This window comes from Nomascus leucogenys, chromosome 1a, assembly GCF_006542625.1.
Source record: "Nomascus leucogenys isolate Asia chromosome 1a, Asia_NLE_v1, whole genome shotgun sequence".
In the NCBI taxonomy this organism is placed as follows: Eukaryota; Metazoa; Chordata; class Mammalia; order Primates; family Hylobatidae; genus Nomascus; species Nomascus leucogenys.
The window spans coordinates 66,060,478-66,075,430 of record NC_044381.1 but is presented as its reverse complement, the minus strand read 5'-3'; the positions used below and the strand labels follow the sequence as shown (position 1 = coordinate 66,075,430).

Sequence of the window (14,953 nt, the reverse complement as noted above, 5' to 3'; positions counted from 1 at the left end):
AAAGTCCTTACCATCTACAAGCAAAATATATACATGTTCATGATAATAGCAATGTATATTCATGAAGAAAAACATTCTGAAAATAGATTCAGCCATCAAAGTTGATTTTAATAACATTTTTGAAAAACATTTTATATGTGAATTTTTTGTAGGTTTAGAGTCAAAGTTCAAACGCTTACAAATTTGTATGTATACTAATAGGATATTTAAAATGCAACATTTGACAGATTTAACATTTGTACATCTTTGTGTTTTCTCTCTCTGGTAGTATCACTGCAATTATAACCTTTGTTTTTATAGACTCCCAAAGTTTTTGTATGTAACAACTCCTTGATGATTTATTTTAATAGCTTCTTATGGAGTAGACATCCATGGATCTAGCCATATGTTGTTGAATAACTTTTGTTTCCTTATCCTTTATAGAAATGGCTCCTGAATTTACCCCTGACTGTACAAAGTAGAGCTTATCTTTTCTTTCTGAAGACATAGTCCGTTCTTTATGGTGTCTCTAATGTTAGTACTCTGTAGGTTACTAAATTCCATATTTACTTTTATGATTTTATGGTTTGATAATACCACTATTGTTTCCCATCTTTTATCACTGAAGATTAGAAAAAGAAATTATTAATTTAGCATGGCTTGACTTGAAATCCTTTCTTCCTTAATGTGAGCATACTTATTTATTTATTATTTTTTAAAATGTTTGTGGGCACATGGTAGGTGTATGTATTTATGGAGTACATGAGATGCTTTGATACGGGCATCCAATGTGAAATAAGTACATCATGGAGAACGTTGAGTAGACTTTTTCTACTACAGTATTATAACATAGAACAGCCTTTCAAATTCCTAAGTGAGAGCCTTACACATCATTTCTGAGTTTGAACATCCACCTCAGAACTTATCATCCTTTAGGTCTATTTGGTCTACTTTGTCCAAAATATATGACCTTTCATTTGCTCTTAAGGCCCACTGTGCCTTTTCCCCTAATCAGCAGCATCATTTCTCTACTTCATTGTCTAAAATATCCTGAAATCAACTGTAAACCAGGAAATTTGTCAAATTGTACCAAACCCAAAAGTGGTCCTGGGGATCTTCCTTCGTAACTCACAAAAGCACCCCCTACTTAGTGCATAATTCTTGTCTTCAATTTTTTTTTGGAAACTGATGCCATGGGATCTCCATATATTCTTCATGTGTAACATAACCCTAATTTATAGGATTATATATTTTAACATAATCATAATTTATTTGGTTTAGTGATTTCTTGGAGTTTCACTACAGAACTATGAAGCTTTTAATGAAAGATGATTAAACCCAGAAGGAACCTGTTAAATCCATATGAGCATTCTGAAGAGTCTCTAAAAATTAGTCATTTGGAAACATGTGGAGCCTCATACATATTTAGTGTGCTTAGAACCAAGGGAATTTTAAAAAATCATAAGAAATAGCAATAGCCTGGGGTACATGACAATTGATTTTTAATAACATTCTATAGAACTACAGACTCTGGTTACCCTGGCTTGATCTTACAGATACTCTGAGGCAAAAATCTGCTTAGCAGTTCCTAAAATTTTTTTCAAGGAGTATAGACAGTGTAACCATGTATACTGCACCACTTAGTGTCTAATTTGCTTCTCTAGAGAAGATAGAACAACCCAGATTCAAAAATCACACAGATTAGTGTGAGGGACCCCTCATCTCAGCTATAGCTGTGGGGACCCTTATGTTTTATGTGCCCCCACTAAGTCTTATCAGTGGGCAAGTCTATAGGTCTCTTTTACGTGGCTTATTGGCAAAAGTTGACATAGTTGGCCACTGCCACTTTCTTGGGAAAACAAAACAAAAACAATTCAAAGCCCTTTGGCTTCTGTGACAACTCACTCTCTTATATAGAATACTAATTAATAACTCAGGTCCTGAAGTGAGGTTGAATAGGGCCCAAATCTTAGTTGCATCATTTACTATCTGGGAGGCCCTGAGTAAGGAATTTGTGCTTCCAAAACATCCATTGTCTGACTTACACATTAGAGATAAGGATAGTACCTTCCTCCTCCAATGGTGGTGATGATTAATAAAATGCTTAGCACTCTCTCTGGCATATATAACTTTTCAGTAAATATTAGCTATTTATGTTATAATTATTATTTTTCTACCACCTCTGCCCTCTTCAGTTCTCTTTCCTAGACTGGTGTTCCTTTTTGTGGTATATTAAATGTGAATGTTTCCTCAGGTTTGCCATAGACTCTTATGTTTCTTCAGTCAAGGTACTCTCCTTGGACCATCACTTCCCTTCCTTTTACTTCACTGACTACTCCTAGATCTATACAATCCTTTGGGTATCCTCCAGTTTTCTCAAACTTAACAGCTTCCCCCAATAATTCTTTTTTCTTTGTCAATTAATGTTACCACTATGTATTTGGACAGTTCCAAAACTTGGCAAAATTTTCAAAACCTCTCTCTTTTTCACTTCCTACCCCCTTAGTCAATTAGTAAATCTTATCTGTTCACTTTATAATTAAGCCAGTAATCCTACTTTTCTCCGCCCGATGCCAATTTTTTACAAAAAGCCATTATCTTCCCCTGCTGAATAACTACATTAACCGAAATTATTTTCCTGATGTTACTTCCTTTTAGTTTATTTCCCACACATTAGCCAGTGCTATCTGAGAAGAAATGAAAATTTGATCACAAATATTCCATTTGTAACATTCTTTTTTCTTCTTCTTATTTTATTTATTTATTTTTTTTTGAGACAGAGTCTCGCTGTGTCACCCAGGCTGGAGTGCAGTGGCATGATCTTGGCTCACTGCAACCTCCGCCTTCCAGGCGCAACCAATTCTCCTGCTTCAGCCTCCCCAGTAGCTGGGATTACAGGTGTGCGTCACCATGCCTGGCTAATTTTTGTATTTTCAGTAGAGATGGGGTTTCACTATGTTGAGCAGGCTGGTCTTGAACTCCTGACCTCAAGTGATCCTCCCACCTCGGTCTTCCAAAGTGCTGGGATTACAAGCATGAGCCACCGCACCTGGCCAACATTCTTTTTTTCAATAACTCTCTTCTCTTAGGATGATATTCTTGCTTCTGTTGTTAGCAATTTAAAAAGCCAAACAAATGGTTTTTGTATTAAAGTTAAATAAGACATAGTAATGTTGACATACCTGCAATTTAAACATATTTAGAAAATTAAACTATTCTTTTGTATTTTGTGTTGCTTTTGAATAAGATTTTGAAATATTCACTTAAACTCTTGTCAAATTATGTCTAAGTGGTTACAATATGGGAAACTTTCACTGACTGAGCCTTAATTAAATTTATATACCTTTTTTTCTTATAGAATGGAGTCAATAATACCTATTTATTTGAAATGGATATAATTTTATATATTTTTGATTTATTTTATGATAGAAAATTAACATCAAATATTATGCTATTAGCACATCTATGAAATGATTGAATTGACCAATTTTGTTACTTTGCATTTTCAAATATTGTCTTTTTAAAATTTTCATTACTTTTGTTGTGCTAACATTTTGTTTTCCTAAATTAAATGAATATGTTTGGAAAATATCATCAGATGTGATTTAAGACTGGTGATTTCAGAATTTGCAAAACTATTTATTTTGGCACCATGCTCATTTGTGTTATAATTATAATAAAGGGACTAGTGATTGGCTGCTTCTATTTGTTGGCCATATTTTAAGTACTGCTTAGTGCTAAGCAGTGTGTGGGGTGCTGTGACCACAGACATGAAAAAGAGATTGTATCTGATTTCAAGAACCACGTGCTCTAGTATGGGCACAAAACATTACCATAAATTATGAACCATTTCTGCTTTCAGAATAAGAATCTTTGTACCTTCCTTCTCATATGCCATTTGATTTCAGAAACCAATCCCCTTTGCCCTTACCCTGTGTGAACTGGATAAATTCATCTCCTGGGCAATGGTAATAACTATAAGTATGAACCTGTGGTCAGAAATATCCAAGTGAAAATCTCATCTTCATTAGTTAGTTACTAACTGTAGTGGTTATTGCTATATAACAAACCACCCTAAAATATCTTCAAACTGCAGTTATTTTTTAATTGGTCATGTGGTCATGGGTATGCAGATTGGCTGGAACTTGACTGATCTAGGCTGGGCTCATCTGGGTGCTCTGCCTCAAGCTGAAGCAGCTGGGCCTGTTCTGTTTCTCACTGCAGGTCTGTGGGTCAGCTGGGTGGCTCTGCTCCACATTTGCTCATTCTAGGGCGTGGGCCAAAAGGACGGCAGTTACTCAGGAGAAACACTTCCCAAAGTTAAGGGGCTTGATCATGTAATTTGCTTTGGCTAATAACATGTGGGTGTAATTGATAGCATGCCAGTTCCAACCTAGATGCACTTCTACCGTGGAAGGTGGGAAGTGTTTTATCCTGAGTAATTGCTGTCCTTTTGGCCCATGCCCTAGAGTGAGCAAATGTGGAGCAGAGTCACCCAGCTGACCCACAGACCTGCAGTGAGAAACTCTGGAACAATAGGGTAAAGATACCAGTGTGCAAAAAGGAGAATTGTGGTCAACAAGCTAATCTACCACAGTAGTTGTGTGACTTTGAACAAGTCATTCATCATTTCAAAGCTTCTATTTTGTTACTTGTAAAATGGAGGTAATGATTGAAAATATTATATCATAGATTATATATGGAAATTAAATAACCTATGCAGAGCTCTTAACATAAGTGTCTGAACGTAGTAAGCAGATAATTTTAACTATTGGTGAGAGTTGAATTCTAACAACAGGATCATATTTGTTGGGTGACCTCAGAGATTGGACTTATATTAAAGCTTTAATTCTTGGTCCACTGTAGACCATCTGCTGCAGGGGTATTCAATCTTTTGGCTTACGTGAGCTACATTGGAAGAAGAATTGTTTTGGGCCATACATCAAATACACTAACACTAACGATAGTTGATGAGCTTAAAATATCTCAAAAAATCTCATAATGTTGTAAGAAAGTTTATGAATTTGTGTTGGGCTGCATTCAAAGCCATCCTGGGCTGCATGTGGCCCATGGGCAATGGGTTAGGCAAGCTTGGTCTACTTGGTAAAGTATGTTAGTCCCCTACTGAGAGTGTGCATGCAACATTGTAAGGGTCCAGATGTAAATCAACTGCTCTTATTCCCTGTAGGCATATTTAAGGCAGAATACCACGGCCAGTTACCCATCCTCATTTTTCCAACTAGTGGTATTGTGGATGCTAAGTCATCAATGGTTATTAAAGTAGATTTCTGTGCAGACCAGCCAAGAATTGTAGATGAAGAGGCAAAGTGAGTATATACTGTGGTTCTAAAAATTATAATACGGATCTCAATGCTTTCCTGTTTAACCCTGCAGATGTGACTTTGATTGTATGTTAGCTCCTTTGTTCTTCCATTCAGCATTGTTCATTCAGTCTCTACTATTTGCCAAGCAGTAGGTTTTTAGGAAGTGGGAAGAACTAGAGGATGGCATATGGGTACACATATCAGGATCTTCTGTTTTGAATTTCATTGAGGTGAGAGAGTGGACCAGGGAAGGGCTCCACTAACAAGGTGATAGTTGAATCAAATACTTACTGGTTAATAATAATTAGCCAGGCAAAGAGCAGTGATGTGATTTGGTGTGTGTATGTGTGTGTGTGCATGTGTGTGTGTGTGTGTGTGTAGGGGTGGTGGGAGTTAGTGATGGGAGTAGCATAGAGGAGGGATTTCAGGCAGAGCAAGTAACATACTGGAAATCCTAGAGGCAAAAAGACGGTATTGCACACCAAGGGATCTTTGGCAATGTAGAATTAAGAAGATGGAGGTGGGGAGTGACAGGAGACAAGACCAGAAAAACCAAATGGAATATCTAGTTTGAAGGGCTTTCTAGTCCAGCATTTTTGTGCGGTATGTCTTAATTCATTGCTAGAATGTGCAATCAATATAATGGGCCATCACCAGTATTTTTAACAAACGACTTAAAAATATCAGAATGCATCTGTGGAGTGTGTGTATGTTGCGGCATTGGAATGTAAAATACTTTTTTTTCACTGAAGGTCACAGTCATAAATATGTGATAAACAGGTGTGAACCCTGATAGGAGCTTGGGTTTTATTGTGAAGGCTGTGAAGTCTTAGGAGGGTTTTAAGATGAGAGTGTCATGATTAGTTTGTATTTTAGAAAGGTCATGCTACCGGCAGTGTGCAAAACAGACCAGGGAGTACAAATGTGGAGTGGGAAGCTTGACTAGAAAAGCAAGAGGAAAATGATAAAGGTCTGAGATAAGGTCAACTGAGAAGACTGATAGACGTGTGCAAATTGGAGATAGGCTGTGGAGGTAGATTTGACTAGATGAGGTGACTGATTGTAGCAAAGGAAGATAAAAGGTGGAACAGGGTTATGGGAGAAGATCTTAAATTCAGTTTTGATATGTTGGAATGGTTTTACTTTTCAGATTCCTGGTGGAGCTGGCTGGGGCTTATTAAATTATCTTGAGTCCCAGAAAGAAATTTGATTTAGATGTACAAGTTGAGTGTTCCTTACTCAAAATACTTGAGATCAGAAGTGTTTTAGATTTCAATTTTGATTGGATTTTGGAATATTTGCATTATACTTACTAGTTTAGTATCCCTGATCTAAAAATCTGAAATCTGACATGCTCCAATAAGCATTGCCTTTGAGTTTTATATCAGCATTCAAAAAGTTTGGGATTTTGGAGCATTATGGATTTCATATTAGGAATACTCAGCCTGTATAGGGTTGAAGATCAGCAGTGTATAAGAGGTAGAAGAAACAGAAGTGTTAAGAAGAACTTTGAGAAGGAGAGTAGAGTGAGAAAGAGTAAGAGAAAAAACACTACTATTCATGTTAACTGTTCATCAAGTTTAAAAAAGCCCCAGTCTTAGAAGAGTGAGAAGGTGGGGCCTGAGTGAGTTAAAAGAAAACCTTGAAATTATGGTGTCAAGGAAGCTAAGGGAGGAGCAATTCAATGCCCAATGTTATAGGGTATAGTGTAAGATAAGGGCTTAGGTGATCGTCGTGGAGTAGTCAGTTATCTGTGGTATCTGATGGACCTAAATTGAAAGATTGCATTTATGCCAGAGTGGGATAAAAATGAAAGAGCAGTTCCCAAAGAGAATTGAAATTCATCTGAGAAGTGAAGTTTAATGGGGAAATATTTATTTCAGCAAAGAAGTGGGATTTTTGTTTCGTTTTGGTTTTGAGATGGGGTCTCTTTCTGTCACCCTGACTGGAATGCAGTGGTGCAATCACGGCTCACTGCAGCCACGACCTCCCAGGCTCCAGCAATTCCCCTACCTCAGCCTCCAGAGTAGCTGGACCTTAAGATGTGTGTCACCATCCCTGGCTATTTAAAGTTTTGTTGTTGTTGTTGTTGTTGTAGAGATAGGGTCTCACTGTGTTGCCTAGGCTCATCTCAAACTCCTGGACTCAAGCAATCCTCCCTCCTTGGCTGCCCACAGTGCTAGGATTACAGGTGTGAGATCACACCCAGGCAGCAGTGGGTTTTACTGAGATATGTTAGATTGTAAGGAATTGAGGTGTAAGGATGGGGATAAGATAAGCTGTTGGACTTGGGAGATGAGAAGAATTAGAAAAGAATTTCAGAATTGGAGAGCTAGAGGTAACCATACAAATCATTTAAATAATTGGTAATATGAATATGCCATTGAGTTTTTTCTGGGTTCAATTCATGAGATTGTTTTACAACTTTATTATTTCCTGAAGACAGTGAATTAGGCTGCACATATGCCATTCCATTTTGTAGATTCAGATATACAGAAGAACCTGATAACCTCTGGTATGTATGTGAAAGGAACTACTCTTAGGCTACTGAATTTTAATGATAATGTGATTCTATAAAGTTTCTGTTTAGCGAAATGTGTGGGAGAAAAACAAAGTATATAGAATTCTAATCAAAATATGTATGTCTGTGCATATTTTATTATCCTGTAGAGTGATTTTGCAGGGTCAACCTGAGATGCTCTTGAGTATCAAAGCTCATGTGGTTGAGCAGATTATTGAATTATTAAACATGAGTAGTGACAGAAGGCTGGAATGCATACACTTTGGTCCTGTTTTCTTCGGATCGTCAAAAATTAAACATGCACGTATATGTAATAATAGCCCAGAGCCCATAAATTGGGTGGCCATAATGCAAGATGATGCCGTGGGAGAAGAATTGGTAAGTAAATGGTGCGACAGGGGATATCAGGTATTATGATTTAAAAGAGATTGTGTTGAATCTACTAATAACCAACAAGCTTTTTAATTATTCAAAATATCTTTTAACATGGGCAGATAGATTTGATTTCATGTGTATCCAATAGCAACCTCAAAAAATTCAGAAATTAAGCTAACATTTATAGTAATATATATCTGATGTAAACCAGACAAGTGCTTCTTATAGATCAGTGGCTAATTGAAGGTATTTCTGTTCTCATCAATTTTTTAATCCTTTTTCAAATTGTATGATGTGCCTTGGTCAAATTTATGTGACTTTAAAGATAGATATTTGCTATTTCCTAGATTCTGGAATTTCAATAATTATTTTGTAACCTCCTCAAAAAAATTTTTTGTGTTTTGCCTTAATACTCTTTTATATTTGACTTTATATTACAGGGTACAGATATTCGACAAAGAACAGATATTGCTTTAAATAATCTCACCTACATAAGAAAAATAAACAACATGGATACTACTCTCATTATCTCCTGTCTTCCTAATGAAGGGACTTTACAACCTTATCAAAAGACTGTAATTACATTTTGTTTCACCCCAAAGTAAGCAAAAATTAATTTCATTGTAATGTTAAGTATTAATGGAAAGTATATTAACCACACTTTAATCAGATTCACTTTAATACTGTAATAGTAAAACTTGCCAGAAGGCACAAACAGATTTTTCTTTTCATGGTTCTAGATGTTTCTAACATGGTTAGTAATATTTCTAATAATTCTAAATGTGGTTCTAAATACTTCATGTAAAGTTAAAAATCTCCCTAGACCTTGTGGAAATGGGGTGGTGGAAGTGCAAGTTTTGAGTTGTTTTGGAGTGTGGCCCCAGACTGTTTGTGCAGTCAAGACCTTGTTGTCCCCATGAATAGTCAGGTGTATGCAGCATGTTGTAGGTCCCTCCAAAGAGGGAATTTTGCTTCTGGCAGGGCAAAATTATTGCTGACTATCCTAAGTATTAAACCTATAGCACCTTCCAGGGATCCAGCCAAACTTGTTTGCTGAAATTCATACAGACTTTTAGCACTTGAGCCAGAGTACATTTTTCATAATTCCATGAACTGTGTTTTGTTATTAAATTTGAAGAACGTGCTGTTTTAAATATATAATAGCAATTTCAGTGACACCTTGATAGGTTGTAATATGTGTGAACTGATTCAATTGCAAGAATATTTTCCCTCGTTTGTGAGAGGGTAATGTTTAATGTACTTCTTTTTTCTGGAACAGGGTTGCCTGTTGAAGACTGAGCTTGCTTTAATTTAAAGAGGTTAATAAATCAAGTAATTGTTCTATATGTCAATCCACAATTGCCTTATTAATGATACCTTCATACAAGTAGTTTCTTTGGTGAATCTGTAAGATTCTGTTTAATACACAATCTTTGAAATTTCAAATATTCTATTCTTTTTCATGGCAGCATGTTAACTTGAGAGTCTAGCATAGAATCATAGGTATATGTATGATTTGAAGTCTTAGTTAAATGTGTTCTGACCACACTATTTGTATTTATAGTTAATATTACGTGTCAGTCTTTTGTAAATGTAGTTGGGTTTGCACTACTAGAGAGCTGACCTCTAGGTAAGGCAGGTAAAAATAGCCAATGAGCAGACCTATGACATAAACCATCTCTGCCTTTGCTCCTATTTCCCTTCTTCCTAGCCTTCCTTTCCTTTTCTCCTCAAAATTTAACTGTCAGAAATTCTTGTTCTCCAAATTACTTGTCCACAACAAGAGCATGGCTGGCAATATGCGCTTAGTATATTGGGGAAGGCAAATTTGTAACAAATGTTTTTTATTATGCCCAAGAGTAAGATGGACTATTGTAAAGAATTAATCAGAGTCCTTAGTTAGAGATGAATTTTGCCTGGAAAGAAAATTCTTTGCAGAGAAAGTGGCATTTGAGCTAGACCTTGATGACTTGGTATATTTAAATTACTCTTGCCTTGGCGATGTTGGCACGAACTCATTTTTCTCAGCTTTATACTCTGTAGCCTTCTTTTGGCAAATCTCTCTGGCTGTGCAATAAATTTGGATAATGGATTACAGTTGTATTTTCATTCCTTAACATTCCTTTGCTTTCATAGATTTAAAGATTCGTCTTACAAGGTGATAAAGTATATCACCTTTGCTTTAAAAATAACTCATTGTAATTTTTTTACAGGCTAATGGCTGATAGTAAAAAGGATATTGGACCTTCATACAGGCAGGACTATGCTCTCTTTTTGAGATTTGAGTCCGTAGGAAGTAAAGATGGATTTTTGAGAGATGATGACTATAAAACCATCAAAAGTAAGTGTGAAATTAACAAAATTATAAATCCATAGCCATTAAATTGTTTAAAAATTTGAACATGAATATCTGTAGAGACAATCTAATAAAATATATAATTATTGAATAGAAAAAAAAGCAAACATGTTCAAGAGACCTTAAAGAGTGTCATCTGTGGCATGTTAAGAAGTCAACTTCACAATCATTGACATAATAATTTTCCAGAAGTTAGATTACTTTATAATTTTAAATGATGTTAGATAAACATGATGATCTAGAGTTTAAGGAATAAGAAAAAAAACACCCGGATTTCTTTTCTATGTATGCCTAGGTTTTTCTCAGGGATTGGTATGGGGACAAATGACCCATTCCATCTCTACTAATCCTTCAGCTCTCTTAGAATCTACAAATAGGAACAGTAAAAAACAAGATCTAGAGATCTAGTTAGTAGGGTACAGGACAGTGTTATTGGATACTGATAATTGCACATGTTTTGCAGGCCACATGTCAATATGCCTTATATGTTTTATATTGTCGGGTTATATTAGGTTGGTTGTAGTGAGGAAAAAAATGGAATGGGACTTGGAGTTCAGCTTAGCAAGACATATCAAAGAGAAAACAGAGAATTAGGAAGGTTAGGAATCAAATCCAGGAAAATGAGCTATACCAAGGAGGGATTAGATCACCATCCTGGATATTTATGCAAATTGAATATGTCAGTATAAGTGATATTGAGCAGGATTTAACTGTATTCCTTGGGCATAAATTGATTGTTCTGTTACTATTTGTATTGTGTTTTGTGATATTGAGCTATGTCTGCTGATCCTAGACAGCAATGGGAATTCCACATTTGTACAAAGTTTACAGATTAATCCAGTTTTGAATAGCCAGGGATGGAGTTACTAGGTTTGCCTTAAAGGTAATTTGGAGTCTAAGATTGGCTACTAAGAGCATTGGTGAAAAAAATGCAAACTCTTTTTCTTTGGTTCTAGTTACACTGCTCTCTCTCTCTGCAAAATTGTTCTTCTGCTATCATCTTTCTAGTTTCCCAAAAACTTCGTGTTTATATTTTTGCCCAGCTTCTATCCCATTGTCCATTATTCTAATTACTCTTTTTCATGTGCACTTATATCTGTTGGTCTGTCTCCCACAGTGACGGAGTAAAAAGCCTCTAATTCTATGAAATTCAACTTTCAGCTTACATTGGGTCTGACATGGGAATCTGATTGTGTTGGAGAAAAACACACAACCTTGTTGAGGGGTTTCACTTTGTATCTATAAATCACTAATCCCAAAGGAGCCCTTTAAGCTGTTTGGCATTCCTATTGCATTCACCCATTCATTCACTTTACACAATCTGAGATGAAATCCACGCCTTTATATCTCTCTCAAGTGTCCACTCTTCCTCCTTCATCTTACTCGAAGCTTGACAGAGGGTTAGTAGACATTTCCATAAGAATACCTACTAGGTATTCTCAACTTAACATTCGCAAACAAACTCCTGATTTTTCCACAACCGGCTCCTCCTTCAGTCTTGTTTCAAGAAATGGCAATTCCATCATTTTTGGTTGCTAAGGCAAAAAACTTAGAGTCCTCCTTTTATCACTTCTTCATTCCCTATTCTGTGTCCAATGTATCAGCAAAATCTTAAGTTACCCTCAAAAATATCTAAAATCTGACAATTTTCACCATTTTTCTGCTCTTCTCCTCCAGCCATTTGTTCTTAAAGTGCGTTTAGACATGACAAGACAGTTCCTGCCTTAGCGTATTTTGCTGCTGTTCTCTCTTGCCTGGAATAAACGTCTCCTAGACTATTTCACATTTTTTTCCAGACTCCCTTTATATCTTGGCTCAAGTATCCCTATTAGAGAGGCCTTTTTGGACATCTCTACATAAAACAGAATCCCCAAGACCTTGTACTCTGTCTCAACCTGTCTTACCTTTATGCATAATACTTATCTTCTATGAAATGCTGTGTAAACATATACATTATTTGTTTGATTATTGTCAATATCACCTCACTAGAATGTACAGTCCGTAAGAGCAGGAATGTTGTCTTTTATTCACTGCTGTATCCGCAAGGTGTGACACAGAGAAGACACTAATTGTGTTGAATGAAAAGATTGAACGAGCTACCCAATTTGCATTAGGTCTTTCAGATAACAGATAGACTAAGCAAATATATTCTGGATTCCCCAAACGCTTTTTATGTTCAACAGCTATTATTGCTTTTACAGGTGAACGATTTCAGAAAATGGAATTAGCACTGACGGGCACAGGACTTCCTGTGTTACTACAGTTTGATCCAGGACCAGTTCTTAATTTTAAACCTTGTTTCATGGGTGAACGTTCAGAAATTCATCATGTTCATAAAAAATCAGTGCGAATTACTTCCTGTGATGTACCAACTTTAAAAAAAACTGCAAATTTGAAATTGATCCTGTAAAGGGCGAGATTAACGGAGGGGGTATGGTGGTAAGATAATTTTCTTCTGTGCTTTATATGGCAGCTAACATTTTAAAGGTGTGCTAAGAATGGATGCAGGAGGATTAGAAAACAACATGTGTACTAAGTCGTTTTATAAATTTTTTCTCTTCTGTGGCCTAGTTATGAAGATTTTTGTATTGGTACTCATATAGAAATCCATAGATGATTTGTTAAGTGCCTGTTATGTGCCAGTGAAAGCATTTGGCACCAGGGAATTTAAAATGCAAAGCAACATAGATTACTCCTCTAAAATGTTAGACATATGCACAGGTAGGTATGGCTTAAGCGAGGAGTAATAAAAACATGTTAAAGTTGTAACAAGGTGATATAGAAACTCAAATAAACAGAATGTTTACTTCTAACCAGATAGAAAGGTCTCCATAGCAGAGTAATGTATGAGCCAGACATTGAAGCTTGAGTAGAATTTTGAAGTTTGAAACGGGTGATACTTACCAGGCCTAGAACTTGTACTGCTGGTACAAAGCAGAAAAAGAGAACGCCAAGGCATACCTGTGAGCACTAGGTCAGCTTCTGGTTGTCAGGAGCTGTGTTTCTTTTAATTGCTGCAAAGGTAACTCTTTCCCATATCCTCTAAACCATGGGTTAAAAGACGATGGTCCACAGGTCAAATATGGCCTGATGCCTGTTTTGGTAATTAGTGTTTTTGGAATATAGCGACTCTTATTTGTTCACCTATTGTCTAAGGCTGTTTTCATACAGAAAGACAGAGTTGGCCAGGCGCGGTGGCTCACACCTGTAATCCCAGTACTTTGGGAGGCCGAGGCAGGTGGATCATAAGTCAAGAGATCGAGACCATCCTGGCCAACGTGGTGAAACCCCGTCTCTACTAAAAATATGAAAATTAGCCGGGCATGGTGGCACGTGCCTCTAGTCCCAGCTACTCGGGAGGCTGAGGCAGGAGAATTGCTTGAACCTGGGAGGCGGACGTTGCAGTGAGCTGAGATCACACCACTACACTCCAGCCTGGTGACAGAGCAAGACTTCGTCTCAAACAAACAAACAAACAAAAGACATACTTGAGTGGTTGTGGGAAAACCTATGCCCCATGAAACCGAAAGCATTCACTGTCCGGCAATTTACAGAACACGTTTGCTGAACCCTGCCTTAAATATAGCAAACATGAGTGCTTTCAGTTCCTCCCCAGTTTCTTATGTTACCATATTTCTTCCACTGCAGTGATGCAGTTCATAAAGTTATTGAAGGAAGCTTTCTTCCAATTGCAATTAAGAACTATTGTATACATGTTTATATACATGCAGCTCCTATTTATATCTCTTACTGCTTCATTAGTATGACTCTGTCCCTCCAAATTTGGATAGATGTTATCAGTTTTCATAGAATAGCAACAAATGTTAGCCACTTTATACTAAATGTTTTCTTTTTAACTGCTTCCTAGATTTCCTGTAGTCCAAGTCTCTTAAGCCTACCAACTCAATTATTTTTCTCCAGTAACATATGCATCTTTCAAAACATATCTAATAGCTAACTCCCCAATATTATTTTTAGCCCTCTACATTTATGAATTTTTCCAACACTAATAATTTTCAAATTAGTAAAAATGTGAATGTAAGAAGTATAGTAGACACTGGAGAAGTGTGGCCTGCACAGACTGGTCAAATGGCCTTTGACTATTTAGAAGTGTGATAAGATTATTCTTTTTAAATAACAACTTTATTGATATGTAATTCACATACCATAAAATTCACACATTGAAGTATACAATTCGGTGACATTAATATGTTCAGAGACTGCACACATCAGCACTAATTCCACAACGTTCTCTTCATCCCAAAAAGAAACTCCATGTCCATTAGCAGTCATTCCCCTTCTCCTCATTCATCAGCCTCAGGCAAGTATTAATCTATTCTCTGTGTCAGTAGGTTTTCCAGTTGGGGTCATTTTCTATAAATATTATATTTATATAAG

At 36.5% G+C, this 14,953-nt stretch overlaps 1 protein-coding gene across 1 annotated transcript in view; it reads left to right on the top strand.

The window, feature by feature from the left end:
• LOC115835472 (cilia- and flagella-associated protein 47-like) overlaps positions 1 to 14,671 on the top strand; it is a 35,930-nt gene extending 21,259 nt beyond the window's left edge. Inside the window, 8 exon segments of the mRNA XM_030814174.1 lie at positions 5,168 to 5,306; positions 7,974 to 8,202; positions 8,640 to 8,800; positions 10,413 to 10,540; positions 12,757 to 12,887; positions 12,889 to 12,924; positions 12,926 to 12,994; positions 14,534 to 14,671. Of these exon segments, the coding sequence (XP_030670034.1) occupies positions 5,168 to 5,306; positions 7,974 to 8,202; positions 8,640 to 8,800; positions 10,413 to 10,540; positions 12,757 to 12,887; positions 12,889 to 12,924; positions 12,926 to 12,994; positions 14,534 to 14,671 (1,031 nt within the window).
• The last annotated feature ends 282 nt before the right edge of the window (positions 14,672 to 14,953 follow it).